The sequence below is a fragment of the Denticeps clupeoides genome, chromosome 3 (assembly GCF_900700375.1).
Source record: "Denticeps clupeoides chromosome 3, fDenClu1.1, whole genome shotgun sequence".
NCBI lineage: Eukaryota > Metazoa > Chordata > Actinopteri > Clupeiformes > Denticipitidae > Denticeps > Denticeps clupeoides.
The window spans coordinates 32,805,052-32,832,529 of record NC_041709.1 but is presented as its reverse complement, the minus strand read 5'-3'; the positions used below and the strand labels follow the sequence as shown (position 1 = coordinate 32,832,529).

Sequence of the window (27,478 nt, the reverse complement as noted above, 5' to 3'; positions counted from 1 at the left end):
ATTGATGTTGCCTTCCACCCTGCAGATCCCATGATTAACCCCAGACCATGATTTTTCCGCCACCAAACTTCACTGCTTTCTGGGTGAATGTCAGATCCATGCGGGCTCCAGTAGGTCTCCTGCAATATTTGCGGCGACTGTGGTGTAATTCATCTGAAAATCCACCTTCTGCCACTTTTCCAGCATCCATCCTTTTAGAAGGCTGTGGGCTTTGGCAAATGCCACACGGTTTTTCAACGGTCTTTTGTTTAGTGCTGGCTCCTGGGCACTGATTGAACCATGGAGGCCATTTCGAGACAGAATCCGACAAAGTGTTCTGGTTGACACAGGGACTTCAGATGACCAGGTCTGGTGGAGCTCTGCTGCAGTGGAAAGTGGGCTGGCCTTGGATTTTCAAGCCAACAAACGGTCCTCTCAAGCAGTTGTCTTGTGGGGCCTGCCTGACCTGGGCACATTGAATGTGTCTCCAACATCAGCAGACGATCTGGTCTTCAGCCTCTTGATAATCAACACTTTAGTCTCTTTAGGGTGAATATTAGGCATGTTTGCAGAGGTCTAGTTGCAGTTGATGTGAAGGTCTAGTGTTCTGGGGGTCTTTTTATACACACCTGAGACCTAATTCATCCATTATTAGTCACAAGTGAAGCTCATATGACAAGGCGACAACACTTATGTCTTCGCAAAAATTGACTCAATGGGCTTTACCAGCTTTGAATATTAGAATACTTTTTGACAGTTTCGTTTTGTATTGAAACATTATTACAAAAGCTGTTAGGAATAAAAAGCCATTTCTTGTAAAAGAAAAAGTTTGATTAGAAATATATTTATCTTCACATTTCTACACAAGCGACAAGACTTTTGTCAGGGACTGTATTGAAAGGAGTTTGGAAGTAGTTGATGTTAATTACTGCTATATAAGGTGTAAAGACCAAAAACGTAAGATTTACATGAATATAATGTTACCCGCTCTTATTTTGATAACCCCTTTGTGAGCGGAAGTACGGTAACTGAACTGAGCTTGAGGTAAGACAGAAGACGCGAGGTAAAGCAGGAAAGGCTCAGTGGGAACGCAGTTGAAAGCAATAAATCTAGCATCAGTTGATAAGGGAACAAGGTTTGTAACGATGACTAAAGTATATTTGAGCAACTTGTAATGTTTGTGAGAAAAGACGTGATTTGTTATGTTAAGGGAAAGAAATATGCTAACGTAAGGTGCTGTGCATGATGGTGCATGTGATTGTAATTATTGGTATCTGCTCTTGCTTAGCTCTTACGTTGGTTGATGACACGGACGGCTTCAATAAATCATCATTTGACCATCAGTTCTAGCCTTCTCAATATTGACTGACTGCTACATAAGGTGAACACTTACAGGCTACAAAATGTAAAAAAAAAAAAAAACACACATCTTAGCAAAGTAAAGAAGATAGACCTTTTCACACTTCTGTCATGTCATTTCGCTTGGTTGGTGGATGTTACCTGTGGTTTAACCACTACTGAGGGTCATATGACATTAAAATAAACCAGGCAGGAAGCTGCTAAACCACAGAGAGAGAGAAGAGAAGCAGAAACAGCAGAGGCTGTAATTACCGACAGAGGATCTTCTCTAATCTGGACCTGAGAGACCCTGAGATGAGAAGCCTCGTCATCTTCAGCCTCTGCTTCATCCCAGGTACTCAGGTCACCTGCCCTCCTTTCTGAAGATCTTGGCTACAGGAAAAATGTAATCCATGTCAGCTCAGTGTTCACTTTATGATGAAATTTCTCCTCTGACAGGAGGAGTGTTGGCTGTTGCAGTGACTGGTTACTTAGGAAGAGACGTGTCCATCATGTGTCGATATGAGGAACAATATAAACTCCAGAGTAAATATTTCTGTAAGGGTGGCAGACCATGTAAAAATCAAATTAAATCTGCCGTTGCAAACCAGTGGGTGATCAAGGGGAGATTCTCTCTGTATAATGACGTGAATGGAAACTTATTCACGGTGAAGATCACAGATCTCTCTACAGAAGATACTGGAAACTACCGGTGTGCTGTGGACAGAGTAAAGGCTCTAGACTCGTACAGTGAGGTCAATCTGAATGTCATTCAGAGTAAGTTCATGTTTCATATCTTGCAACATATAAGCCTTTTGTAGTGACTCGACCGAATAGAGTCATTTTGTGAATGCAAAGTAAAGTAAAGATCCCATATGAAAAAATCTAAAGGATGTGGGTGGATAACTGAAAAATAACAATAAAAAAACAACATACACACACAATAAAAGACTGAAAGCAAAAAATGTAGGAAGTTCTATCAGCCCAGATCTGCTGGATTGTCCTGTGTGGAACTGAAAGCAGTTTGTGGGAAGACATGTGGTTGTGAGGAGAGGTTTGGGTGTTTCTCACTGTGCAAATCTGTAGTATTTCACATCTGATGTGATTTGATTGACAGGTGCTGGAAACATCCCTGTTGTCTCAGGACTTTATGGAAGTGACGTTAATATTAAGTGTCTCTATGACAATAAATACAAAAAACATCAGAAATATTTTTGTAAGATTACGGATTAAGATTACGTAAAAACGTTCAGTAAGGAATGTGTAAGATCAACGGGGACCAACACTAGAAGATTTTCTCTGCATGACAACACTGCTAAAAGCTTCATCATCGGGACCATCAGAAACGTCACCATGGCGGACGCTGGGACCTACCAGTGTGCAGTGAAGGTCCCATCGATAAAAGGACGTGGTGTGTCTGTTGATGAATTTACTGTTGATGAAGTCGAATTGGATGTCATGGAGGGTGAGAAACATTTCTCTTATCTCAATCCTGTCTTGGTTGGATTTAAATTGCAGCACAATATCTGGTGCAGAATTTCACTGGAACATCACGCCTCTGATCCAGTGATTCTGGACTATTCCTTCAGTTTATTAGGTGGTAGATCTCATGATTAGAACTACTTTGTTGCATTTTTAATTAATTTATTACATTTAGTCTGTTACATAATGTAACCAATGGAAAATAATTGTTAAATAACATTTTAACTATTCTGATATCTGTGGTATTAGGTATTTAATTGATGAAAAATATATTATTCTTCAGTTTAGTTGCTTAATTCTCATGAAATGAAACACTCAGGAGATCATCTATCTGAAAGATTAGATGAATATTGAAAGATTGAATATATATTTATTTTCCTTTTTCCATTCAATATAAACAACTGGACATTCAGTTTCACCCAAAACTTCCACAGTGTGGCCATCATCATCATCATCATCATCATCAAAAACGCCAACATCTTCGCGTGGTACTGCAGCACCGCAGGCAGGTGAGTTTAACTGATGGTCTTCTGGGGAAACTCATGTTAGGACTCATCAGTATCAGTCAGTCAAGTTTAAAGTCACTTCTTGACACCGATGTGCTGAAACTGGAATTTTCTGCATATTTTAACTAGTTTCTGGATGTCTACATTAAAAACAGTAGATACAGTGGAGGAAATAATTATTTGACCCCTCACTGATTTTGTAAGTTTGTCCAATAACAAAGAAATGAAAAGTCTCAGAACAGTATCATTTTAATGGTAGGATTATTTTAACAGTGACAGATAGCACATCAAAAGGAAAATAAAAGATGGAGACTGATTTGCATTTCATTGAGTGAAATAAGTATTTGAACCCTCTAACAAAAAATACTTAATACTTAGTGGCAAAACCCTTATTTGCAAGCACATTTTCTTGTAGTTGATGACCAAGTTTGCACACATTTTAGGAGGAATTTTGGTCCACTCCTCTTTGCAGATCATGTGATCACACGTTTTTACATACAATATTCACATGTAACTACAAGAATTATTTACCGGTGTTAATAAATTAGAAACTGTTCATTTTTAACCTCTCTTGTGCCACGCCTCTTTCTGCCAGGTAACAGTTGGAGTGGTTGAATACAGTGCTTTTGTGTGGAGGGAGAAAGAGTTTTTTTTACACTCTGTTCTCTCACCCCACGGTCTTTTTACAGTTTCGAGGCTGTCTCTGTGCAACTTTGAGCTTCAGCTCCCTCCATAGGTTTTCTATTGGAATAACGTCAGGTGACTGACTCTAGTCACTCCATGACCTTAATGTGCTTCTTCTTGAGCCATTCCTTTGTTGCCTTTGCTGTATGTTTTGGGTCATTGTCGTGCTGGAACACCCATCCACGACCCATTTTCAATTTCCTGGCAGATGGAAGGAGGTAGTCGCTCAGGATTTTACGATACATGGCTCCGTCCATTTTCCCGTTGATGCGGTGAAGTTGTCCTGTGCCCTTAGCAGAAAAACACCCCCAAAGCAAAATGTTTCCACCTCTTGATAGTGGGGACGGTGTTTTGGGGGTCATAGGCAGCATTTTTCTTCCTCCAAACACGGCGAGTTGAGTTAATGCCTGACCACAGCACCTTCTCCCAGTCACTCTCTGAATCATTCAGGAGTTCATTGGCAAGCTTCAGACGGGCCTGCACATGTGCCTTCTGGAGCAGGGGGACCTTGTGAGCCATTGCGGTGTAATGTGTTTCCAATGGTTTTCTTGGTGACTGAGGTCCCAGCTACTTTGAGGTCATTAACTAACTCCTCCCGTGTAGTTCTAGGATGATTTCTCACCTTTCTCAGAATCATTGAGACCCCACGAGGTGAGATCTTGCGTGGAGCCCCAGACCGAGGTCGATTGATGGTCATTTTTTTGCTCCTTCCATTTTCGAACAATTGCAGCAACAGTTGTCACCTTCTCTCCCAGCTTCTTGCTAATGGTTTTGTATCCCATTCCAGCCTTGTGCAGGTCTACAATTTTGTCTCTGACACCCTTGGACAGCTCTTTGGTCTAACCACTCTGTGGGAGCCAGAACTCTTAATGGTTGGTAGGGGTTCAAATACTTATTTCACTCAATGAAATGCAAATCAGTTTCAATTTTCCTTTTGATGTTCTATCTGTCACTGTTAAAATAAACCTACCATTAATGATACTGTTTTCATTTCTTCGTCATTGGACAAATTCAGCGAGGGGTCAAATAATTATTTCCTCCACTGTATCTGTTTCATATTTATTGTCAAGCCAAGTTAATTTTTTTTATTTACGCATTTATCAGAAGCCATTATCCAGAGTAGTTACAGGGACAGTCCCCCCTGCAGACACTCAGGGTTAAATGTCTTGCTGAGGGACCCAATGGTAGTAAGTGGGATTTGAACCTGGGTCTTCTGGTTCATGGGCGAGTGTGTTACCCACTAGGCTGCTGCCACCCTTCTCCTGAAACATGCCAGACTTCGAACAAAGGAGCTGGACTGTAGCTTCACGTGTCCTGTGTTGTGCTTGTTGAACAAGTGTTGTGATCAATAACCAGTTTTAATGCATTAAAAACTCGCCAGACATATACATGCTATATACAACTGTATACAACCACTGAGGATGGGGGGCCTAATCCTCACACTCTCAAACAGTGTGTTTTTAAGTAGCACAACTTGTATTGGGCTTTCAGCAAACATGAATATATTGTTCAAATAAAAAAATATTTCGTGTTTTATGGGGTTTTGATTTATGTCAGGATTTTTGCCTATGATTCCATGAAATTCAAATCTTGATGAACTTTCCTTTTGCAGGCACTTTATCAACGACACAGCCATTGTTCATTTCAGAGAACTTCTCACCGACGGCCACAGCACAGACAGGTGGGGTTTTTTTTGTGACAAATCCAGCAGTTTGGACAGGGGTGGCACGATGGCACAGTGGCCAGTTCTGTGACCGGCTTGTCATGTTGGTCTCTCCCGACTGAACACTAGTTGAAGTGGCAGCTCCAAATTGGCTGTGGGTGTGAGTGTGTGAGTTTGGAGTGAGTATTTAGAGGTTGGGTAAAGACAAGATAGACATTTAGAACTGGAGATGTTTGGTCATTGTTAACCACTGAGCTTTCAACCCAGGGAGGAGACGTTGTTTCTGTGTCTTTAGGTTTTGTCTAGTTCCTTGTTTTCCGTTGTTTCTGCTAACATTATATTGGTTGAACCAAACAAGATGGTGAGAGGATGTAAGGTGGCAAAGAAAATGTATAATTTTAATTCATTATTTTTGCATTATTAGAGGTGTGTTAGAGATGTCATCGGTATTTACAGGGACAGTCCCTATGTCATGCTTTGGTTACGGCTTTGTGAGTGTGCGCCCCTTGCCGGTGAGGTTACTGAACTAAAATGCCACATAAACCACATGAACTTTGGTGTCTTCATTTCAGCCAGTTGAGGCTGCATGACTATGTCTACAGTGAGTGTCATACATTAGGGGTTTTGGCCATATGCTGTAAGCTACTGAAAATTAGGACTTTTTTTATATACATTCTATGCAGGTGCAAAAATCCCTCATCAATGTTGGGGGAGTGGGTGGGGAGGGTAAAATTAGACAGTAAAATTTTCAGGAGTAATTCCTGAGGGGGACATTGATAAAAAGCTTTTTGTCTATCCTCTCTCTTTCTGTCTGTTCTCTCTCTATATATATATATACATATCTGTCTGTCTTTTTCTCTTAAAAAAAGTACATTGTCATGATCCGGTCCGAAAGGCGTTACTCCGGTCCGGGATCCTGGACAGGGACAGTCCCCCCCCTGGAGACAAATGTCTTGCTCAGGGACACAATGGTAGAAAGTAGGGTTTGAACCTGGGACTTTTGAGGTCTTCTGGTTCAGCGTGACACCAGACTACTACCACCCTCTATGCTATATGCTATAATTTGCACAATATCGATTGGCTGTTGTTAAGCAAATTTCTGCCACATAAGATCAAGTAAATATGCCTGAAGCTGATCATCGTAATCGACCAGAATTTGATCACTAGTCGTGATTGTATAATCGGCCCGACCTGCTCAGATGTGCAGGATTGTCCTCATAAGCTGCATTCCTCCACTGTTTAGTTGGGATTTTGGTTTAGATGCTTGTACCTTCTGTGGAATAGAATCATGGAAAGAACCCTGATGAACATAAGAATTGTGCCACGTTGAGAACTTCGGTCTCATATGAGTGTTGAGTACAGTTTTTTATATTAATATGTAATGTCTGGTCTCTTTTCACAGGCGCTGTGATGGGTTGGTCTGTAATCCTGATTGTGTTTCTTGTGTGTGGAATCACTTTACTCATATTTTACAAAAACAGGAAAAGCAGAAAACAGCGTAAGTGCTCACACACACACACACACACACACACACACACCTCACGTACACACTTACAGTGGTTGTCATGGGAAGGGCCGGGGGCGCATTTGCAGACGTGCAGGTACCACGCGGTGGCGGTAGAAACACACTGTGGAGTAAGAGGCTCAGTTTTTACCAGGGCAAGAGATGTGATGTCAGGCACGTTTCGGCAACAGCGAGGTCAGAAGAACCCAAGAGCTAAGTCAACGTGAAGTGATTGTCATACACTGCAGCACGTGAAATGTGTCCTCTGTATTTAACCATCACCCTTGGTGAGCAGCGGGCAGCCATGACAGACGCCCGGGGAGCAGTGTGTGGGGACGGGGCACCTCAGTGGCACCTCGGCGAGGATTCGAACCGGCAACCTTCTGATAACGGATCCGTTTCCTTAGCCGCTAGGCCACCACTGCCGCAAAGACGGTGTTGCTAGGCAATACCAGGAAGAGTTGTTGAGTGAAAAAAGGGCCGACGTGAGGCATTGTGTGAGACATTGTGTGAGAAAACAACCACAATGATGAGCAGGCAAGGATCATCATCGTGGTGGTAGTAGCCTAGTGGGTAACACACTCGACTATGAACCAGAAGACCCAAGTTCAAAGCCCACTTACTACCATTGTGTCCCTGAGATAGACTCTTAACCCTGAGTGTCTCCAGGGGGGACTGTCCCTGTAAATACTGATTGTAAGTCGCTCTGGATAAGGGCGTCTGGTAAATGCTGTAAATGTAAATGTAAGCTGAGGAACGGGAATTGTGACTTTGGTCTTCATTTAAGAAGCGTATAAACTTTGACTTAGTTCCTTTTTAAAGGCTGAATTCAAATATCTTTAGGGGTTTTAACCACAAACACGGATAGATCCTGAAGTTCCTTGTACCAACACAAGCCACTTCTGAATGTACTGCACATGCTGCACAATTCCCTCTCTGGGTGTTCGTAAAGAAGAGCGCTGGACATACTGGCCTGGTGCCACGTTTTTACACCAAAGTACACCGATGTGCACAAAAAATGTTTCCGTACGAGGTTCACCGTTGGCACAGTAAGCAAGTCCAAACCAAAACTGAACTAATATTCATTCCAGCAGATTCTTCACCATACCAGGATCTTGCTATTTACCTGGACAACTCACAGCTCTCTTCTTCTACAGAACCCGCTCATGTAGATTCCTTCTCTACAATATCAGACGAATCCGCCCTTATATACCAACCCAGGCCACCCAGATCCTGGTTCAGTCCTTAGTAATCTCACGACTGGACTACTGTAACTCCCTTCTAGCTGGTCTACCACTATGTACCATCCGACCTCTACAACTCATACAAAATGCAGCAGCACGACTGATCTTCAACCTTCCCAAGTTCTCCACACCGCCCCTCTGCTACGTTCCCTCCACTGACTCCCAGTAGCTGCACGCATCAGGTTCTAAATACTGATGCTGGCCTACAAAGCCAAACATGGAGTAGCACCATCCTACCTCACAGCCCTTATTACACCTCGCACTGCACCTCGTATACTCCGAGCCTCCAGTACTGCTCGCCTGGTCCCTCCATCTCTGAAGGTAAAAGGAAGACGTTCATCTAGACTCTTCTCCGTCTTGGCCCCTCGGTGGTGGAATGAACTTCCCCTCGAGGTCAGAACAGCTCAGTCACTGAGCACCTTCAAACGACAGCTCAAGACCTTCCTCTTTAGAGAATATTTACATGAACTTGTAACCTTCTTATGTATAGAAACTACAACAGAGTGAATAAAAAGATTGTATTCATAGTTGGGGTCCTAATGAACCAGAACTGATCACTTTGTTGATTGTAACATGGAAGCACGTTGTAAGTCGCTCTGGATAAGGCCGTCTGCCAAATGCCTTAAATATAAATGTTAAATGTAAATGTGTGTTCTGTGTTCACAGGTCCTGCCTCCCCAGCAAGAAGTGGGCGGGATGCAGAGGTGAGAGAAAAAGACCATTTTATCACATATACTCAGTAATTACATCTGTTGAGAACCTCATAATGTGTCGTGCTGCCCATTCCTTTATTTTTAAAGGAACACAGATCAGGAAGAAAAACTAAAGACAATGTTCTAGCATTACAGCACTACACTAGAGAGATTCGGGGCAGTGGTGGCCTAGCGGTTAAGGAAGCGGTCCCGTAATCAGAAGGTTGCCGGTTCGAATCCCGATCCGCCAAGGTGCCACTGAGGTGCCACTGAGCAAAGCACCGTCCCCACACACTGCTCCCCGGGCTCCTGTCATGGCTGCCCACTGCTCACTCGGGGTGATGGGTTAAATGCAGAGGACAAAATTCACTGTGTGCACTGTGTGCTGTGCTGCCGTGTATCACATGTGACAAATCACTTCACTTTACTTAAAGCTCAGAAGTAGCTTCATGCCTAAGTCATGATGTTGACTGCTAAGGGCAATAATACTTCATTGTGGAAACACGTCCTATGAGAATAATCCAGATGTTCCAAAATTGCCGTTTTAAACACCCCTTCCAGATGTTCCTGCCAGACTGTGAGTATGAGGAGATTAAGGACACCGGGGATCACTCAGAGACTGCAGATACCACGACAGGAGGTGTTTCTACCGCTGCCCAGTTACTCACGAACCCCTCTGAAGGCGACATATACTCGACTATTCAGCTACATGCAGGCGCGTCCACAGAATCTGACAAATACGCGTCCATCATTTTTCACAAGAAAATGAACGTGAGTGACAGCGGCGCCTCATTTCGTGATGAGACGTCCTGCATCTATTCCAACATCGGTCCACACACTGGCATCTAGCTCTCCCTCGTCCTGTATTCCATGCCTCCAAATATGCACGCATGTTTTTTTTGTAATGTTGTGTGTCATGTGATGCGCACTTTTTAAACTTGCCAATAAATGTACAGTGTTGGTCTGCCCTGTGCCTCTTTATCACATTAAGTATGGGTCGCCTTCAAATACACTTGGGATTATTGGCAAAAATTTCCAGATAGTCGTCCAAATTAATCGTCCACAACCAATTTTACAAATTGACTGGAATAAGTAAATAGCAAAGCACATCTTTCAAAAGTTAAAATCATTAAAAATCACTAGTAATCCTAGCAGATCCAGAGTTTAAAGAGTTTAAGTTTACTTTGGCCTTTGGACAAATGTAGTTGACGACCCCAATGCAGGGTCTTAAAAAAGGTCTTTAAAAGTCTTCAATGTGGCTTCCTTAAACCTGCAGAAACCCTGTGTGAAGGGTTTTCTGAAGGTAGCACCGCTGGATCAATAAAAAAATAATAATAATTTTAAAAAGTGAGCCAAATGAACCACTGGGTCAGAGTTGGGAGTACTGTGTGACAACAGCAGTGGTGGCTTCTTCATCATGGTCATCAGAGTTCTGACAATCCGACAAGGACCAGGATGGACGGTTCAATAACTACCCATGGGAAAACTTTTGGGAGACGGAGGAAGAAGACGACGGGGAACGGGATGAAGACGAGGAAATGGGAGATGGGGGGGTCTCTGGGCCGACCTTCACAAGACACCACCACAAACACCCATGTTAAGTACTCTCATTACTGTCCCTGCATAATTTCCTGTGAGCTCATGCACTGTCCACCAGCCGCAGTGCCATAACTGTGCTTTTCAGCAGGGCGTCAAAAATGTACAATTTTCAGCACATTTAACCAGTAAGTGTAACAATGTCACCAAGACATCGATGGGTCTGCTGTGTGAAGGTCCTGGGTGTGCCGCAGAAGTGTAACTGCCAGACACTGAAGGAACCTCTTCCCCCCGAGCAGTCAGAGCCATCAATGCACCGCATTACACTTCCAGCCTTGAACAGCTTCTAACATTCTGCTCATTTTGCACGTTTGTCTAGTCTTGAAATATCCCAAAGACACTTGGACCAGTCCAATGCACAATGCACAGCCACTAAAAAGCATCTTACGTGATGCTGTCCTGTTTGTTCCTGTCCTGTGTACAGAAACGTTTTCTTCTTATAGTCTGTATAGATATTTAAGTTTTAGTTAAAAAAAAAAAACACAATTTGCATGTATATTTTTATGATCACACTATTTGAATACCCCGTATACTGTTGTACTGATGACCAATCTCTCTTGAATCTTGGATTTTGAAGACTCCACCGGGCTGTGCTCTGTGATGCTGGGCATCTACTGTTCCTTGAGGGATGGGTCCACCCATCAATGATCATGGTGTGTTTAGTGTGTGGCGCTGTTCTGGCCAGTGCTATTGGGACCTTTTTGGGGTTAAGGGGGTGGTTTTGACATTCCTGTGAGGAAAAGTTAAGTGACTTAATGGCCGTGGCTCAGTTAGCCTTTGTTTTATTCTGGATGCTCTCTGTAGTGGAGCACCACTGAGGACCAGATAACTGTGTGTGGTCGTGCAAGGGCGTGGCCCTGCGTGTGTGCAGACCAACACTGCGTTAAAACAGTCTAAAACGCGGAGCAACAGGACGGGCGTCTCCTCGGCGTGAACTGGGCTCTGGTGACGTCATCAGCGGGGTCACGTGGCTCGAGGAACGAGATGTTGCTACAAACCCCTATTACACACAACAGGCTCCAAATGAACAACTTTACTAAATCTTTAAATATTTACTCCTCGTTTTAATATTTTTCCGTCGGTGCTGCATACAGTCGGTAATATGTTTTGGGGGAAATGAGGCGAGGATTTGTTGAAAAAAATAAAATAAAAATAAACAAGACATGACGTCACGTCCGGTTTGGGGTCCGCGGCGCGACGTTTATCTGTTCCTCTGCTGTTGGTTCGAATAAAACCCCCAACTCGGTACCTTCCGACAGGGACAGGACGGGACAGGCTCCCGTCGTTCCGCGGTTCCCGTCGTTATAAAGTGGACACTTCTTGTCAGGTCGGTTCTGTGTTCCTCACCAGTTTTTCTGGTCATTCAGCATCTCGGCCCGAAAATGACTCCATGTCATTTACATTTACATTTACAGTATTTATCAGACGCCCTTATTCCAGTCAGTAGTTACAGGGACAGTCCCCATGGAGCAACTTAGGGTTAAGGGTCTTGCTCAGGGACACAATGGTAGTAAGCGGGACTTGAACCCGGGTCTTCTGGTTCATAGGCGAGTGTTTTACCCACTAGGCTACTACCACCCCATGTCCGATAAATCTGCTGCTGGAGGACGAGGCTGAGACGCCCAGAACCGAGCCGACCACCATGCTGCTTTTTATGCTTAATGTGTAACATGAATTTGAATAAATTTAACAATAAGTAGGAATCTGATGGGTTAGCGTGTAAGGAAGTGGACTCGTAATCAGAAGGTTGAAGCCATTGTGATACACAGCAGCACAGCACACGGTGACACAACGAAACGTGTCATCTGCATTAAACCCATCACCCTTGGTGAGCAGTGGGCAGCCATGACAGGCGCCCGGGGAGCAGTGTGTGGGGACGGTGCTCAGTGGCACCTTGGCGGGTCGGTATTCGAATCGGCAACCTTCTGAATACAGGGCCACTTCCTTAACCGCTAGGCCACCACTGCCCCTCTTTTTTTTTTGGTTGTGAATCCCGAACCGCCAAGATGCCACTGAGGTCCCCTCGATGGAGATACCGTCCCCACACGCTGCTCACCAAGGATGATGCGGGGTTAAAATCAGGGGACGAGTTCCCACCCAGAGCTGGTGCGACACTGAAGACAAATACCAAATACTCACAATTAGTATGTTTTACACGCTATAAAATGTAAATATCTGGCATTCCGGTTGGTGCATGGACACTTTTTACCTCCAGATCATTTCTGTGTATTTGTTTATGGTCTTTGTAACACCACTCCTGTGTGAGAAGCTTTGCACTGAAGCCCAGCTATAGCAGGCGGTGGCGTATTGTGAATATTCATGAGGTGAAATGCCCCATGCTGACAGGTTCTGTCTCTTGTTCTTCAGGGTTCCAAGATGGATTCCAGTCTTTGGCAGAAACCTGCTGACTTGCGGCGTGCAGACCAGGATGTAATACATGTTCCTCTGAAGACGTGTTCAGTTGTTCTTACACCCCTGGACTACGGTAAAATACTAATACCAACCGGCAAAGGTGAGGAGAATAAGTTGGTTAATGGTTTTAATGGTTAATAGTAGTTTCTTTGGTCTGAGGATCCACCTTTAACTACTATTGGCCAGCTTGAAGAATATGCAGAAGACCCAATATGCTTCAATATGCAGAAGAGTATTTCAGTTAAAGTCTTATTTTTGTGTGATCAGGTGCTTTTGGTTTTATTAAGCTATTTATGTGGACAATGCAATTGTGAATATATATTGCTTTACTTTATGCTTTGATTGGAAACTACATTTGTAATTTTGTATGTGAAAGGCTTTTATTTAAATTAATGTTATTAACAGAGCTGAGAAATTTCAGAATTAGATTTTTAAAAAATGTATTTAAGATAAACAGCACAAAAATGAATGGCCTATTCAGTGTTTTATTGTTACAGATCCGGGTTTGGTAATGTGTGTTTCTGGTAGAAAGGACCACCTCAAAGTATTTGTATTTGCCAAAACATAGACTGCCAAAACATAGTAGTGAATGCATAATTTTTTTTAAATATGAATATCGTTTATTACTGATTGTCATCCCCTATGAATACTGCAGCTAATCTCAGAGACTCTGATGTGCGACTCGCATATGGCATTGTATTTTCTAGATGAATTTCATAATCTTTCTTTATGTAGAGCCTTATCAAGAACAATTTACAATCAGTGTGTCCTTTGGGTCAAGATGATGGTACTGAGTGGAGTTAGTACCTGCAGTGTTGTGGTCATCTGGTCCATTTTCTGTCTGGCCTGCCTAGATGTGATTTCAGTCAGGGTAAAGTGTCTTGCCCGAGTGTCTCGGGTTCACAGGCGAGTGTCTTACCCACTAGGCTCCCACCACCCTGGCCTTCCACATGACTTAACTGTGACTACATTGTAGTTATGATTTTGTATACAAATTCAATAGTTCATGTTTGAAAATGTCTTCATATGTTTATCTTTGCAGAAGATGGAAATCAAACTTTTGAAAGACATCTTGAGAGACATCTTACACAAGTTCAGACAAACTCAGTGGAAGCTGTTGAAGAGAAGTCCTCCCTCTGTGGTCTTTGCTCTAAAATTGTAGATTTACGTGAACTCAAAAGCCATCAGAAGATGCATACTAAAGAGAAGCCCGTCAATGGTGAACAGTGTGAAATTGGATTTTTACAAGCGTCAAACTTTGTAAAGCAAGAAATCACTGAGCCGGAAGAGAAGCCCTACCATTGTGAAGAGTGTGGTGTGAGTTTTTCAGAAGAATCGCTGTTGAAAACACACCAGGAAACACACGTTGACGAGAAGCCCCACAGTTGCATAGAATGCGGGTTTAATTTTTCGTGCAAGTCACACCTTAGAAGACATAAACTGATTCATACTGGAGAAAAGCCCTTCCAGTGTGATCAGTGCGGCAAGAGGTTTACACAATCGGCAGCCCTTAAATCCCACCAGCGGGTGCACACTGGCGAGAGGCCATATCAGTGTGTCCAGTGTGGCATGAGTTTTTCGTACTTGTCGAGTTTTAGAAATCACCTGGTGGTGCACACGGGAGAGAAGCCCTACCGCTGTGAGCAGTGCGGCAAGAGCTTCTCGCTAAGGGCACACGTTCGGCGACACCAGAGCGTGCACACGGGAGAGAAGCCCTACCACTGTGCGGTGTGTTGGAAAAGCTTTTCGCAACAGCCCAATCTTAAAACTCACCAGCGGAAGCACACCGGACAGATGGGCGTGTTCGCTGTGTCCAGTGTGGCGTGAACCTTCCCCGCTCGACAGGCCTCAGAAATGACCGGGCAAAAACAGACTGGAGAGGCTCCCAACCGCGGTGAACGGTGTGGCACGAACTTTTCAAGTGTGAACATTAGGCCCAGTCTTTCTCTAGAGTGGAATAAAATGTGCGATGCCACGTCCTAACGGAGGCTTTTAAACCGCTTTTGTCCATAAAATTGTCACATGTGATGCACAGCACACTGTGCACACTAGAACACTAATGAAAAAATCAAACCTAAAGGTCTTTGTCCCTTTATGACTTCAAAATCCCTCCCTGGAATCTGGGGGGGGGGAATCCCTCGATGAAGCGAAGAATTTATTTTTTTTTTTTTATGTGTGTATATAAGAGTCCAGACTCTTCCCGGCACTCAGATCACCATGGATACGAGCGGCCGCAAACGCTCGGTTTACGACAGTGTCATAAAGCCTTAAAGGCAACTACACCATACTCCTCACCCCATCTCTAAGGCTGCGCCCGGCCACCCGACGGAGGAAACTCATTTCGCCCGCTTGTATTCGCAATCTCGTTCGTTCGGTCACTGCCCAAAGCTCATGACCATAGGTGAGGACTGGGATGTAGGTCCCAGTCCGGTAAATTGAGAGCCTTGCTTTCTGGTTCATTTTGATATTGTTAATGTGTCTAAACCTTGAGGCAATATAGTACAGAAGCCAAAATGTAAATGCATCCTGAGATCATATTTTAACTTTTGTATGAATCTCAAGGAAAACTGAATAACAGAAAAATCACCATTAGCATGAAGGTCCCACAGTCAATTCCAAAGTCTTACAGTGAAAATAAAGCGTAATTAATAAAAAAAGAACACATGCATTATAAATGTAGTTATATAGAACGCAATCAATTTATCTAACAATCAACGTGTACATGATAACAAAAACATAAATGAAATTATGACCATACAATCCTATAATATAATGAAAGCAAAAGGGTATGGATCACAAGTGCCATCAAAAAATATGTTAAATAAAAACAAGCTTTTTCTTGCTCATGAATGCACTGAACTGTACAATGTGATTAGCAACTTTTAAGTTAACAAAGAGAGTGCAGAAGTGCTGAAAAAAAGTGCATATCACTATATTTATATCTATAACTATAAATTATATTGGGCAGTGGTGGCCTAGTGGTTAAGGAAGCGGCCCCGTAATCAGAAGGTTGCTGGTTCAAATCCCGATCTGCCAAGGTGCCACTGAGGTGCCACTGAGTAAAGCACCGTCCCCACACACTGCTCCCTGGGTGCCTGTCATGGCTGCCCAAATTTCACTGTGTGCACTGTGTGCTGTGTATCACGTGTGACAATCACTTTCACATTTAATACCAACATAGCAAAGCATTTTTAATGTGTCCATTTATATGTTCCTCAATCTTTGCCCTGAAAGTGGCTTTGAGGCACAATTACAGATTGATATGTGCATCTAAAACAAGGAGAAAAGCAGATAAACACCATATAAACATTTGAACTATTTTCAGAGTGCCGAGACCCTTATTCCACTGACCACATTGAGGGAGCAGAGAAAATGTACTGGACCACAGATTAAGTTATGAGATTAAATACATTTTGGATGTAAAAAAAAAAAAAGAAAAAACAAGCCAGTTCAGGTTTTAGCAGAAATAACACATTACACTTAGCATGTAATAGTGATTTTTCAATGTTACACTGGCAACAATCACTGTTTAACACCATTGTGCTTAGTACAAAACGATTTAGCAGAATAACATGAAATAACCAAATGAAGATTTGGAGAGAAAAGTCTTTACAAAAAAATACAAGATGACACGTTTTAACTAAAAAGTGGGCAATAAAAAGCAGTAGAGAATAGAAGTATTTAAAAATATGTAAATCTCTTTGTGAAGTACTTTACAAGGTTGATGCAGGTGGAATAAAGTGCAATATGCAGTAAATGGAACAATGTACATTGATGTTACAGATAGTGAAAAGGAGTGAAATAAAAAAAAAAAAAACATTTGAAACTGACTAGTATATGCCAATAATAAATCATATTCTAATGTGGTTTGGAGACCAGGGCAAGGAAATGAAATTGTCAGTGTGTTTGCCTGCCATGGAGCACGATAAAAAAAAAAAAAAGTTAAAAAAAATACTCGTTTTTAATATTTCCATGTTGTAGCGCATGCAAAGCGCCATCATGATCAGATTACTAAATTACTAACAGCACATTTGTACATGAACGACTCTGTACCAACCTTTACGATCCGCTCGCGTAGTTTCCACTGTATCGATGCAGGTCACGTGTTTCTGCCTATTGTGGCGGTGACGTGCAGCCACGCCCTTCTCTGACGAGTCGGTGGACGTCACGACGTCACGTCCGGTTTGGGGTCCGCGGCGCGACGTTTATCTGTTCCGCTGCTGTTGGTTCGAATAAAACCCCCAACTCGGTACCTTCCGACAGGGAAGTGGACGCTTATTGTCAGGTCGGTTCTGTGTTCCTCACCAGTTTTTCTCAGGTCTTGTGTCTGGTCATTCAGCATCTCGGCCCGAAAATGACTCCATGTCCGATAAATCTGCTGCTGGAGGACGAGGCTGAGACGCCCAGAACCGAGCCGACCACCATGCTGCTTTTTATGCTTAATGTGTAACATGAATTTTGATACAAATAAGTAGGAGTTTTACGATTTTATTGTATCAGCTAATGCACACATGCACAGGGCAGGGGTGGCCTAGTGGTTAAGGAAGCGGCCCCGGTTCGAATCCCGATCCACCAAGGTTCCACTGAGGTGCCACTGAGCAAAGCACCGTCCCACACACTGCCTCCCGGGTGCCTGTCATGGCTGCCCACTGCCCACCAAGGGTGATGGGTTAAAGCAGAGGACACATTTCACCGTGTGCACCGTGTGCTGTGCTGCTGTGTATCACAATGACAATCACTTTCACTTCGCGTTCACATCATTTGCACACAAGAATTTCAGTGCACTGTGTGTTGGTCTTATATGATGTGGCAATAAAAGCGATTTGATTTGAGAACACAATATAGGCTTGGTTAGACAGTAATAGGATTTCTAAACTGTGGTATACATGAATCATTAGGTGGGAAAATATCAGTGATTTATTTAATGAAGACCCGTTTTAAAGTATATTTGCTGCCAGTACGGAAGTCGCTGAAGCAGAAGACTGATTGTAAGTCGCTCTAGATAAGGGCGTCTAATAAATGTCGGAAAATGTAATAAGGAGGTGCGGCTAGAGGAGTATTTCATCTTCCTGGGATATGGGACGTGTCAAACGTAATTTTTAATTAATTGCCTGTATTGTTATCTAGATACTGGGTCAAAATCCACATGACAGAGACTCTGAAATGCTCTCATACTCTCCAAATGCTCTACATACTCTCCATTTTTATTTCTTGCCCTTCATTAGAGATCAAGTGTCATCATAACCTTGTGACTGAAGCCCAGCTATAGTAGACGGTGGCGTATTGTGAATGGTCCAGTTTAATATTCATGAGGTAAAATGCACAATGCTTACACCATGTTCTGCCTCTTGTTCTTCAGGGTTACAAGATGGATTCCAGTCTTTGGCAGAAATCTGACTTGTGGAGTGCAGACCAGAATGTAATACATGTTCCTCTGAAGACGTGTTCAGTTGTTCTTACACCCCTGGACTGCGATAAAATACTAATACCAACCGGCAAAGGTGAGGAGAATAAGTTGGACCATGTCATTAGCAATACTGATTACTAATAATTTATAACAGGAAAGGGACATTCTACCAGAAACATACACTTGCATCGTTTTCTGTATCGGCAGAAAACTAAAGATTTAATTCATTAATTTGAACATTGAGACCAATGAGGCCATATTATAACAACTTTTAATTGTTATATAGTGCAAATCACATGCAGTGTGTCTCATATTATACTAGGAAAAGTATATTTTTATGGTTAATAGTGGTTTCGTTGGTCTGAGGATCCACCTTTAACTGCTATTGGCCAGCTTTAACATGCAGAAAAGTATTTCAGTTGTGTTTTGGATTCAAATATTTGAATTTTAGTGACAGAAGCTGCTTATTTAATTAAGCTATTTATTTGGACAATGTAATTGGGAATATAATTCTTTTATAATTGATCAATAATTTGATCAGAAATATCTGTAAGAAAAACAGCACAGAAATGAATGCCTAGTCAAGATTGTTACTGATCCAGGTTGGATAATGTGTGTTTCTGGTTTATTTTGAGTATGACTCCAAATTCAGACTTACATGGGTTGATCAATTTGATTTCTAGCGGTGGAAAAAAAAGATAATATAAAAAGATAATACCTTTCAAATTATCTAGATAAAAGATAATAGACATACTGATTGAATAGTTCATGTTTGAAAATGTCTTCAAATGTTTGTCTTTGCAGAAGATGGAAACCAATCTTATGAAAGACATAAAATGAAAGCTGAGGAAAATCTGCACCATTTTAAGAAGTGTGGCAAACATGTTACACAAGTAAAGAACTTTGAAACAAACTCAGCTGAAGCTGTTGGAGAGAAGTCTTACGTATGTGGTCTTTGTACTGAAATCATAGATGTACGTGAAATCAAAAGTCATCTGAAGATACATACTAACGAGAAGCCCTTCAATGGTGAACAGTGTGAGATGGGATTTTCACAAGCATCAGCCTTAATAAAGCAAGAAGTCGATCACCCCGAAGAGAAGCCCTACCACTGTGAAGAGTGTGGTGTGAGTTTTTCAGATGAATCACTCTTGAAAACACACCAAGAAACACATATTGATGAGAAGCCCTACAGTTGCATAGAATGCGGGTTTAATTTTTCGTGCAAGTCACACCTTAATAGACATAAACTGATTCATACTGGAGAAAAGCCCTTCCAGTGTGATCAGTGTGGCAAGAGGTTTACACAATCAGGAACCCTTTTATACCACAAGAGGGTGCATACTGGTGAGAAACCATGTCAATGTGTCCAGTGTGGCATGAGTTTTTCATGTCTATCAAGTCTTAGAAAACACCTGGTAGTGCACACTGGAGAGAAGCCCTACCGCTGTGAGCAGTGTGGGCAGAGTTTTTCACAATCAGCACACCTTCGAAGGCATCAGTCAGTGCATACTGGCGAGAAGCCCTACCAGTGTGCCCAATGTAGCAAGTCTTTCTCACGAGCATATACTCTTAAAATCCACCAGAAGATGCACGCTGGTGAAAAACCCTACAATTGCAGAGAATGTGGGAAGAGTTTTTTGCATAAAGCACGTTTCAATATACATAAATTAATTCATACTGGAGAGAAGCCCTACCGGTGTGACCAGTGTGGGAAGAGGTTTACACAGTTAAGGCACCTTCAAAAACACCAGATGGTACATACTGGAGAGAGGCCCTACAAGTGTGAACAATGTGGGAAGAGTTTTTCACAAGCAGGATACCTTCAAAAACACCAGAAGATACATACTGGAGAGAAGCCCTACCAATGTGAACAGTGTGGGATGAACTTTTTAAAAAGAGCACACCTTCAAGTACACCAGAGAGTGCATACAGGAGAGAAGCCCTACCACTGTACAGTGTGTGGGAAAAGTTTTTCACAACTGCATAATCTTAGAACTCACCAGAGAAAACACACCGGACAGATTGGCGTGTTCGCTGTGTCCAGTGTGGCATGAACTTTTCACACTCGACAAATGACCTGGCAAAACAGACTGGAGAGACACCCAACTAGGGTGAAAAGTGTGGCATGAACTTTTGACTTGCAATCAATTGCTTAAGTGTGAACATAAGGCCCAATCTTTCTTCAGAGTGGAATAAAATGTGTTGCCACAACCCACCAATGTGCCTTCACCATGACCTAATGGACGCTTTAAACCATTTTACACCACTTTTGTCCTTTAATTTACACAGTGTGCATCATTGTTATAAATTTACAGATTGGTCTGACTGCTGTGTGGTTAGGTTATATAAACCGATATAATAATTGAAACAAAGCACCTGCTGTGGGGTGATGTTCCACAAAAACTGAATGTTTTTGAGTACATCGTTTGAGTTAACCACCACCTTGAATCGTCACCTTATCATGGTAAAAAGGAGTTTGAGAGCCGTAATGATCCTGGGAGCTATGTTGTCTGGGTCACTTTGTGACCCTGATAGGGTCTCCCATGACACATTGGTCTGAGGTAAAGGGTGAGACAAAGAGTCAGAGTACTCAGCCCAGAGGGTTACTGGGGTCCCACCCTAGAGCCAGGCCTTGGGTTTGGGCCTGTGAGCGAACACCTGGTGGCCGGGCTTTCGCCCATGGGGCCTGGCCGGCCCCAGTTACCTTTGTGGTTTAAAAAATAACTTGCCTATTTTTTTTAAGAACTGGATATGTGAGGCCCTAAACAAGTTTGATCCTATATTTACAAGTTCTAAAGAAAACCTGTGTCTCAAGTTTCTGTGGTGTAGTGGTTATCATGTTCGCCTAACACAGAAAGGTCCTCTGTTCGATACCGAGCAGGAACCTCGTTCTTATTTTGCAACATAATACTTAACCTAGCAAAGCTGATTCATCCTTCTGACATGCTCTGTTTAGGGGCAGTGGTGACCTAGCAGTTAAGGAAGCGGCCCCGTAATCATAAGGTTGCCTTCTGATTACAAGGAGGCGGGAGCTTTGGCGATCCGATCCCCAGACAAGGAAACTGGCTATTGGGACATGGAACGACAAGAGGGTACCTTCCCTGCGGTCAGGCAATGGGTCCTGACTGTTGTTTGCGCTTATGCACCAAATCGCACCTCAGAGTACCCACCCTTTTTGGAGTCCCTGGGACGAATGCTAGATAGTGCTCCGACCGGGGACTCCATTGTCCTGCTCATGCTCACATGGCCAATGACAGCATGGGAGGAATGGCCTGCCAAATCTGAACTCGAGTGGTGTTTTGTTTTTGGACTTCTGTGCAAGCCACAGTTTGGCCATAATGAACACCATGTTCGAACATAATGTGGGCATCGGTAGACTTGGTACCAGGGTAGCCTAGGTTGCAGGTCGATGATTGACATTATAGTCATTTCATCTGACCTGCAGCCATATGTTTTGATATTCTGGCGAAGAGAGGACTGGAGATGTCAACTGATCACGGCCTGGTGGTGAGTTGGATCAAGTGGCATGGGAAGATGCCACGTAGGAACGTCTGGCAGAAGAACCTGTCAAGATGGTCTTCAATTCCTACCTTCATCAGAGCTTTGACCGCATCCCGAGAGCAGTGGGGGACTTTGAATCCGAATGGACCTTTTTCCACTCTGAAATGGTTGAGGCGGCTGTTGCTAGCTGTGGCCGCAAGGTGGCCGGTGCCAGTCGTGGCAGTAACCCCCGTACCCGCTGGTGGACACCAAAGGTTAGGGGAGTCGTCAGGCTGAAGAAGGAGGCCTACAGAGCATGGCTGGTAGACAGGTATTGGACGGCCAAGCAGGATGCAGCAGTGCCAGTCGCGAGGCAAAATCTTGGGCATTGGAGTTCGGTGAGACCATAGAGAAAGACTACTGATAGGCTCCAAAGAGGTTCTGGCAAAATGCCTCAGGAGAGAAAGGCAGCAACTCGCTCACACTGTTTACACTAGGGATGGGGAGCTACTGACATTGACTGGGGCTAAAGTTGGGTGGTGGATGGAATTCTTTGAGGAGCTCCTCAATCCCACCAATGCGCATTTCGAGGGGGAACCAGAGCTGGGATACCTCGGTATAAACTGTCCAATCTCAGGGGCAGAAGTTGTTGAGGTAGTCAAACAGCTACACGGTTATGGATATTGTAGGGCTGTCGTGGTTGACACGTCTCTGCAACATTGCATGGAAATCGGTTACAGTTCTGGTGGAGTGGCAGACTGGAGTGGTGGTCCCCGTTTTTAAGAAGGGGGACCAGAGGGTGTTTTCCAACTATAGGGGGATCACACTCCTCAGCCTCCCTGGAAAGGTCTACTCCAAGACACTGGAGATGAGGGTCCGGTCGATAGTTGAATCTCAGATTGAGGAGGAATAATTTGGTTTTCGTTCTGGCCGTGGAACTGTGGACCAGATCTTTACCCTTGCTGCGGTGATGGAGGAGGCATAGGAGTTTGCCCAACCAATCTACATGTGTTTTGTGAATTTGGAGAAGGCTTAGGACTGTGTCCCCAGGGCTACCTTATGAGGGGCGTTCCAGGAGTATGGGGTGGATGCCATTTTGTTAAGGAGCATTAAGTCCCTGTACCAGAGGAGCGTGAGCATGGTCCACATAGCCTGCTGTAAGTCAGACCTCTTTTCGGTGAGGGTGGACTCTGCCAGGGCTGCCCTTTATCATCGGTTCTGTTCATAAACCTATATGGACAGAATTTCTAGGCACAGCCGTGGTGTGGAGGGTGTCGAGATTGGTGGCAGGAGAATCTCGTCTCTGCTTTTTGCAGATGATGTGGTCCTCCTAGCTTCATCAGACTCTGACCTTCAGCTCTTGCCTGGTAGGTTCGCAGCTGAGTGTGAAGCGGCTAGGATAAGGATCAGCACCTCCAAATCTGAGACCATGGTTCTCGACTGGAAAAGGGTGTCTTGCCAACTCCGGGTTGGGAGAGAGGTCCTGCCTCAAGTGGAGGAGTTTAAGTATCTCGGGATCTCCAGGCCTTACCTATGGTTACAAGCTTTGGGTAATGACCGAAAGAAAAAGATCGCGGATATACGTGGCCAGGCGCCTTAGAGATAGGGTGAGGAGCTTGGACATTTGGGAGGGATTCAGAGCTGCTCTTCCACATCGTGAGGAGCCAGTTGAGGTGGATTGAGCATCTGGTCAGGATGCCTCCTGGACTCCTCCCTGGGAAAGTGTTTCGGGCATGTTCTGCCGACAGGAGACCCCTGGGTCGACCCAGGGGCACACTGGAGAAATTATATCTCCAGTCTTGTCTGGAAACGCCTTTGGGTCCTTCCGGAGGAGCTGGTGGAGGTAGCTGAAGAGAGAGCTGTCTGGGATTCCCTACTTGGGATGCTACCCCTGCGACCCGGAGTTAACCCTGCTTGAAGTGTCCTTTCTACCCACTGCTTACTAAGGGAGACGGGTTAAACGGGTTAACACATGGAAACAGAACAGAATGAAAAGGACTGAAAGAGTACAGATGATAATAAAGGAAAAAAAAAAAACATCACAGGAGCTCAACAGATGCTTAACTTTTTATTCCTAATGCTTTTGAACTGTTAATTATTTAAAAGATTAAAATATACTTAACAATATATAAACTTTTATAAAAAATTAAACTCGACACTAACCAGAACATGCTGGCAGACACATGACACTGACTTGGTTGTTTCTCAACCAGTGCTGCATATAGTCAGTAATATTTTAAGGGTAAAGTGCGTTCTAATAATTTTTTTGTGACGATTTGGTTAAAGAAACAACGTCACATCCAGATTGGGGTTCGCGGCATGACATTTATCCGTTCCGCTGTTGTATTTTGTGATGGACAAGTCAAATAAAACCCCCAACTTTAGTATCCACTCTAGTTTAGTGTGGTTTACATGCATAAACACTTTTTACGTCTAGGTAAGGGCAGTGGTTTGCTTTCACTTTTCACATCATTTGCACAAAAGAATTTCACTGCACCGTGTTTTGGTGTTATATGATGTGGCAACAAAAGCAATTTGATTTGAGAACACTATATAGGGGCAGGGGTGGCCTAGCGGTTAATGAAGTGGCTCTGTAATCAGAAGGTTGCCGGTTCGAATCCCGATCCACCAAGGTGCCATTGAGGAAAGCACCGTCCCCACACACTTATTATCACACAAAGGGTGATGGTTAAATGCAGAGGACATATTTTACTGTGTGCACTGTGCTGCTGTGTATCACAAAGACAATCACTTCACTTTTACTTTATATAGGCTTGGTTAGACAGTAATAGGATTTCTAAACTGTGGTATAAATGAATCATTAGGTGGAAAAATATCAGTGATTTATTTAATGAAGACCCATTTTAAAGTATTAATTGCTGCCAGTTCGGAAGTCGCTGAAGCCCTAAGAATGATTGCAAGTCGCTCTAGATAAGGGCGTCTGATAAATGTCAGAAAATGTAATAAGGCGGTGCGGATGCACAATGCTTACACCATGTTCTACCTCTTGTTCTTCAGGGTTACAAGATGGATTCCAGTCTTTGGCAGAAATCTGACTTGTGGAGTGCAGACCAGAATGTAATACATGTTCCTCTGAAGACGTGTTCAGTTGTTCTTACACCCCTGGACTGCGGTAAAATACTAATACTAACCGGCAAAGGTGAGGAGAATAAGTTGGACCATGTCATTAGCAATAGTGATTACTAATAATTTATAACAGGAAAGGGACATTCTACCAGAAACATACACTTGCATCGTTTTCTGTATCGGCAGAAAACTAAAGATTTCATTCATTAATTTGAACATTGAGACCAATGAGGCCATATTATAACAACTTTTAATTGTTATATAGTGCAAATCACATACAGTGTGTCTCATATTATACTAGGAAAAGTATATTTTTATGGTTAATAGTGGTTTCGTTGGTCTGAGGATCCACCTTTAACTGCTATTGGCCAGCTTTAACATGCAGAAAAGTATTTCAGTTGTGTTTTGGATTCAAATATTTGAATTTTAGTGACAGAAGCTGATTATTTAATTAAGCTATTTATTTGGACAATGTAATTGGTAATATAATTCTTTGATAATTGATCAATAATTTCATCAGAAATATCTGTAAGAAAAACAGCACAGAAATGAATGCCTAGTCAAGGATAATGTGTGTTTCTGGTTTATTTTGAGTATGACTCCAAAGTCAGACTTACATGGGTTGATCAATTTGATTTCTAGCGGTGGAAAAAAAAGATAATATAAAAAGATAATACCTTTCAAATTATCTAGATAAAAGATAATAGACATACTGATTGAATAGTTCATGTTTGAAAATGTCTTCAAATGTTTGTCTTTGCAGAAGATGGAAACCAATCTTATGAAAGACATAAAATGAAAGCTGAGGAAAATCTGCACCATTTTAAGAAGTGTGGCAAACATGTTACACAAGTAAAGAACTTTGAAACAAACTCAGCTGAAGCTGTTGGAGAGAAGTCTTACGTATGTGGTCTTTGTACTGAAATCATAGATGTACGTGAAATCAAAAGTCATCTGAAGATGCATACTAACGAGAAGCCCTTCAATGGTGAACAGTGTGAGATGGGATTTTCACAAGCATCAGCCTTAATAAAGCAAGAAGTCGATCACCCCGAAGAGAAGCCCTACCACTGTGAAGAGTGTGGTGTGAGTTTTTCAGATGAATCACTCTTGAAAACACACCAAGAAACACATATTGATGAGAAGCCCTACAGTTGCATAGAATGCGGGTTTAATTTTTCGTGCAAGTCACACCTTAATAGACATAAACTGATTCATACTGGAGAAAAGCCCTTCCAGTGTGATCAGTGTGGCAAGAGGTTTACACAATCAGGAACCCTTTTATACCACAAGAGGGTGCATACTGGTGAGAAACCATGTCAGTGTGTCCAGTGTGGCATGAGTTTTTCATGTCTATCAAGTCTTAGAAAACACCTGGTAGTGCACACTGGAGAGAAGCCCTACCGCTGTGAGCAGTGTGGGCAGAGTTTTTCACAATCAGCACACCTTCGAAGGCATCAGTCAGTGCATACTGGTGAGAAGCCCTACCAGTGTGCCCAATGTAGCAAGTCTTTCTCACGAGCATATACTCTTAAAATCCACCAGAAGATGCACGCTGGTGAGAAACCCTACAGTTGCAGAGAATGTGGGAAGAGTTTTTCACAAACAGGATACCTAAAGAAACACCAGAAGATACATACTGGAGAGAAGCCCTACCAGTGCGTACAGTGTGGGATGAACTTTTCAGAGAGATCGTACCTTCAAGTACACCAGAGAGTGCATACAGGAGAGAAGCCCTACCACTGTACAGTGTGTGGGAAATGTTTTGCACAACTGCATCATCTCAGAATTCACCAGAGGAAACACACGGGACAGATCAGTGTGTTCGCCGTGTCCAGTGTGGCATGAATTTTTCACACTAGACAAGTCTCAGAAATGACCTGGCAAAACAGACTGGCACTTTTATGACACTTGGCAGACGCCCTTGTCCAGAGCGACTTACAACATGCTTTCATGTTGTCATCAATAAAGTAGTCAGTTCTGGTTCACTAGGACTCAAACCATGAATACAGTCATTTTATTCACTCTATTGTAGCTTTTTTTCTTGCATAAGTCAGACAATAAGAAGGTTACAAGTTCATCTAAATATTCTCTAAAGAGGAAGGTCTTGAGCTGCCGTTTGAAGGTGGTCAGTGACTGAGCTGTTCTGACCTCGAGGGGAAGTTCATTCCACCACCGAGGGGCCAAGACGGAGAAGAGTCTAGATGAGTGTCTTTCTCGTACCTTCAGTGTTGGAGGGACCAGGCGAGCAGTACTGGAGGGTCGGAGAGGTATAATAAGGGCTCTGTGGTAGGATGGTGATACCCCATGTTTGACTTTGCAGGCCAGCATCAGTATTTTGAAGTGGGCACTGACTGAACGACGGCCTTTTTCTATTTATTGAAGTAAATCTGGTGTTCGG

General features: G+C 43.1%; 4 protein-coding genes and 1 long non-coding RNA gene across 9 annotated transcripts in view; all 5 read left to right on the top strand.

Moving 5' to 3' along the window:
* The first annotated feature begins 1,072 nt into the window (after positions 1-1,072).
* On the top strand, positions 1,073-1,412 carry LOC114785932 (uncharacterized). The gene is made up of 2 exons (XR_003749134.1): positions 1,073-1,114; positions 1,268-1,412. It is a non-coding gene; the product is annotated as an uncharacterized LOC114785932 (long non-coding RNA).
* Positions 1,413-2,142: 730 nt separating this feature from the next.
* On the top strand, positions 2,143-9,944 carry LOC114785854 (uncharacterized). Of its 3 annotated transcripts, XM_028972491.1 has the most exons (6): positions 2,143-2,782; positions 3,213-3,308; positions 5,602-5,670; positions 7,055-7,150; positions 9,067-9,104; positions 9,654-9,944. In XM_028972491.1, exons 1-6 carry the CDS (start codon positions 2,671-2,673, stop codon positions 9,939-9,941), a joined length of 699 nt encoding a protein of 232 aa, XP_028828324.1. In that variant the 5' UTR covers positions 2,143-2,670; the 3' UTR covers positions 9,942-9,944. The 3 variants fall into 3 exon arrangements, with proteins under 3 accessions (XP_028828324.1, XP_028828325.1, XP_028828326.1); XM_028972492.1 differs by lacking the exon at positions 5,602-5,670; XM_028972493.1 differs by lacking the exon at positions 7,055-7,150.
* Positions 9,945-11,305: 1,361 nt separating this feature from the next.
* The window catches only part of LOC114785683 (gastrula zinc finger protein XlCGF7.1-like), a 31,860-nt gene continuing 15,687 nt past the window's right edge, over positions 11,306-27,478 (top strand). Inside the window, exons 1-3 of one of the 2 annotated variants that reach the window (XM_028972198.1) lie at positions 11,306-12,015; positions 13,056-13,200; positions 14,143-14,181. In XM_028972198.1, the coding sequence (XP_028828031.1) occupies positions 13,065-13,200; positions 14,143-14,181 (175 nt within the window). In that variant the 5' untranslated portion in view covers positions 11,306-12,015; positions 13,056-13,064. Of the gene's footprint in view, positions 12,016-13,055; positions 13,201-14,142; positions 15,180-27,478 lie in introns of those variants that run through there. The other variant, XM_028972199.1, reaches the window with a different exon arrangement.
* LOC114785746 (zinc finger protein OZF-like) lies at positions 17,265-20,729 on the top strand. The gene is made up of 3 exons (XM_028972304.1): positions 17,265-17,385; positions 18,460-18,601; positions 19,312-20,729. The coding sequence occupies exons 2-3, from the start codon at positions 18,469-18,471 to the stop codon at positions 20,562-20,564; spliced, it is 1,386 nt and encodes a 461-aa protein (XP_028828137.1). The 5' UTR covers positions 17,265-17,385; positions 18,460-18,468; the 3' UTR covers positions 20,565-20,729.
* Positions 18,502-27,094, top strand: LOC114785768 (zinc finger protein OZF-like). 2 transcript variants are annotated; one of them, XM_028972346.1, is made up of 3 exons: positions 18,502-18,601; positions 25,009-25,150; positions 25,841-27,094. In XM_028972346.1, the coding sequence occupies exons 2-3, from the start codon at positions 25,018-25,020 to the stop codon at positions 26,923-26,925; spliced, it is 1,218 nt and encodes a 405-aa protein (XP_028828179.1). In that variant the 5' UTR covers positions 18,502-18,601; positions 25,009-25,017; the 3' UTR covers positions 26,926-27,094. The 2 variants fall into 2 exon arrangements, with proteins under 2 accessions (XP_028828179.1, XP_028828178.1); XM_028972345.1 differs by lacking the exon at positions 18,502-18,601 and having other exon boundaries at positions 24,788-25,150.

Bases quoted from the DNA above. Each gene is read 5' to 3' on its own strand.
- LOC114785854 (XM_028972491.1), top strand. From the start codon at position 2,671: ATGGCGGACGCTGGGACCTACCAGTGTGCAGTGAAGGTCCCATCGATA. The intron at 7,151-9,066 runs GTAAGTGCTCAC...CTGTGTTCACAG, and splicing joins CAGGAAAAGCAGAAAACAGC to GTCCTGCCTCCCCAGCAAGA. The intron at 9,105-9,653 runs GTGAGAGAAAAA...CACCCCTTCCAG, and splicing joins GAAGTGGGCGGGATGCAGAG to ATGTTCCTGCCAGACTGTGA.
- LOC114785768 (XM_028972346.1), top strand. From the start codon at position 25,018: ATGGATTCCAGTCTTTGGCAGAAATCTGACTTGTGGAGTGCAGACCAG. The intron at 25,151-25,840 runs GTGAGGAGAATA...TTGTCTTTGCAG, and splicing joins ACTAATACTAACCGGCAAAG to AAGATGGAAACCAATCTTAT.
- LOC114785746 (XM_028972304.1), top strand. From the start codon at position 18,469: ATGGATTCCAGTCTTTGGCAGAAATCTGACTTGTGGAGTGCAGACCAG. The intron at 18,602-19,311 runs GTGAGGAGAATA...TTGTCTTTGCAG, and splicing joins ACTAATACCAACCGGCAAAG to AAGATGGAAACCAATCTTAT.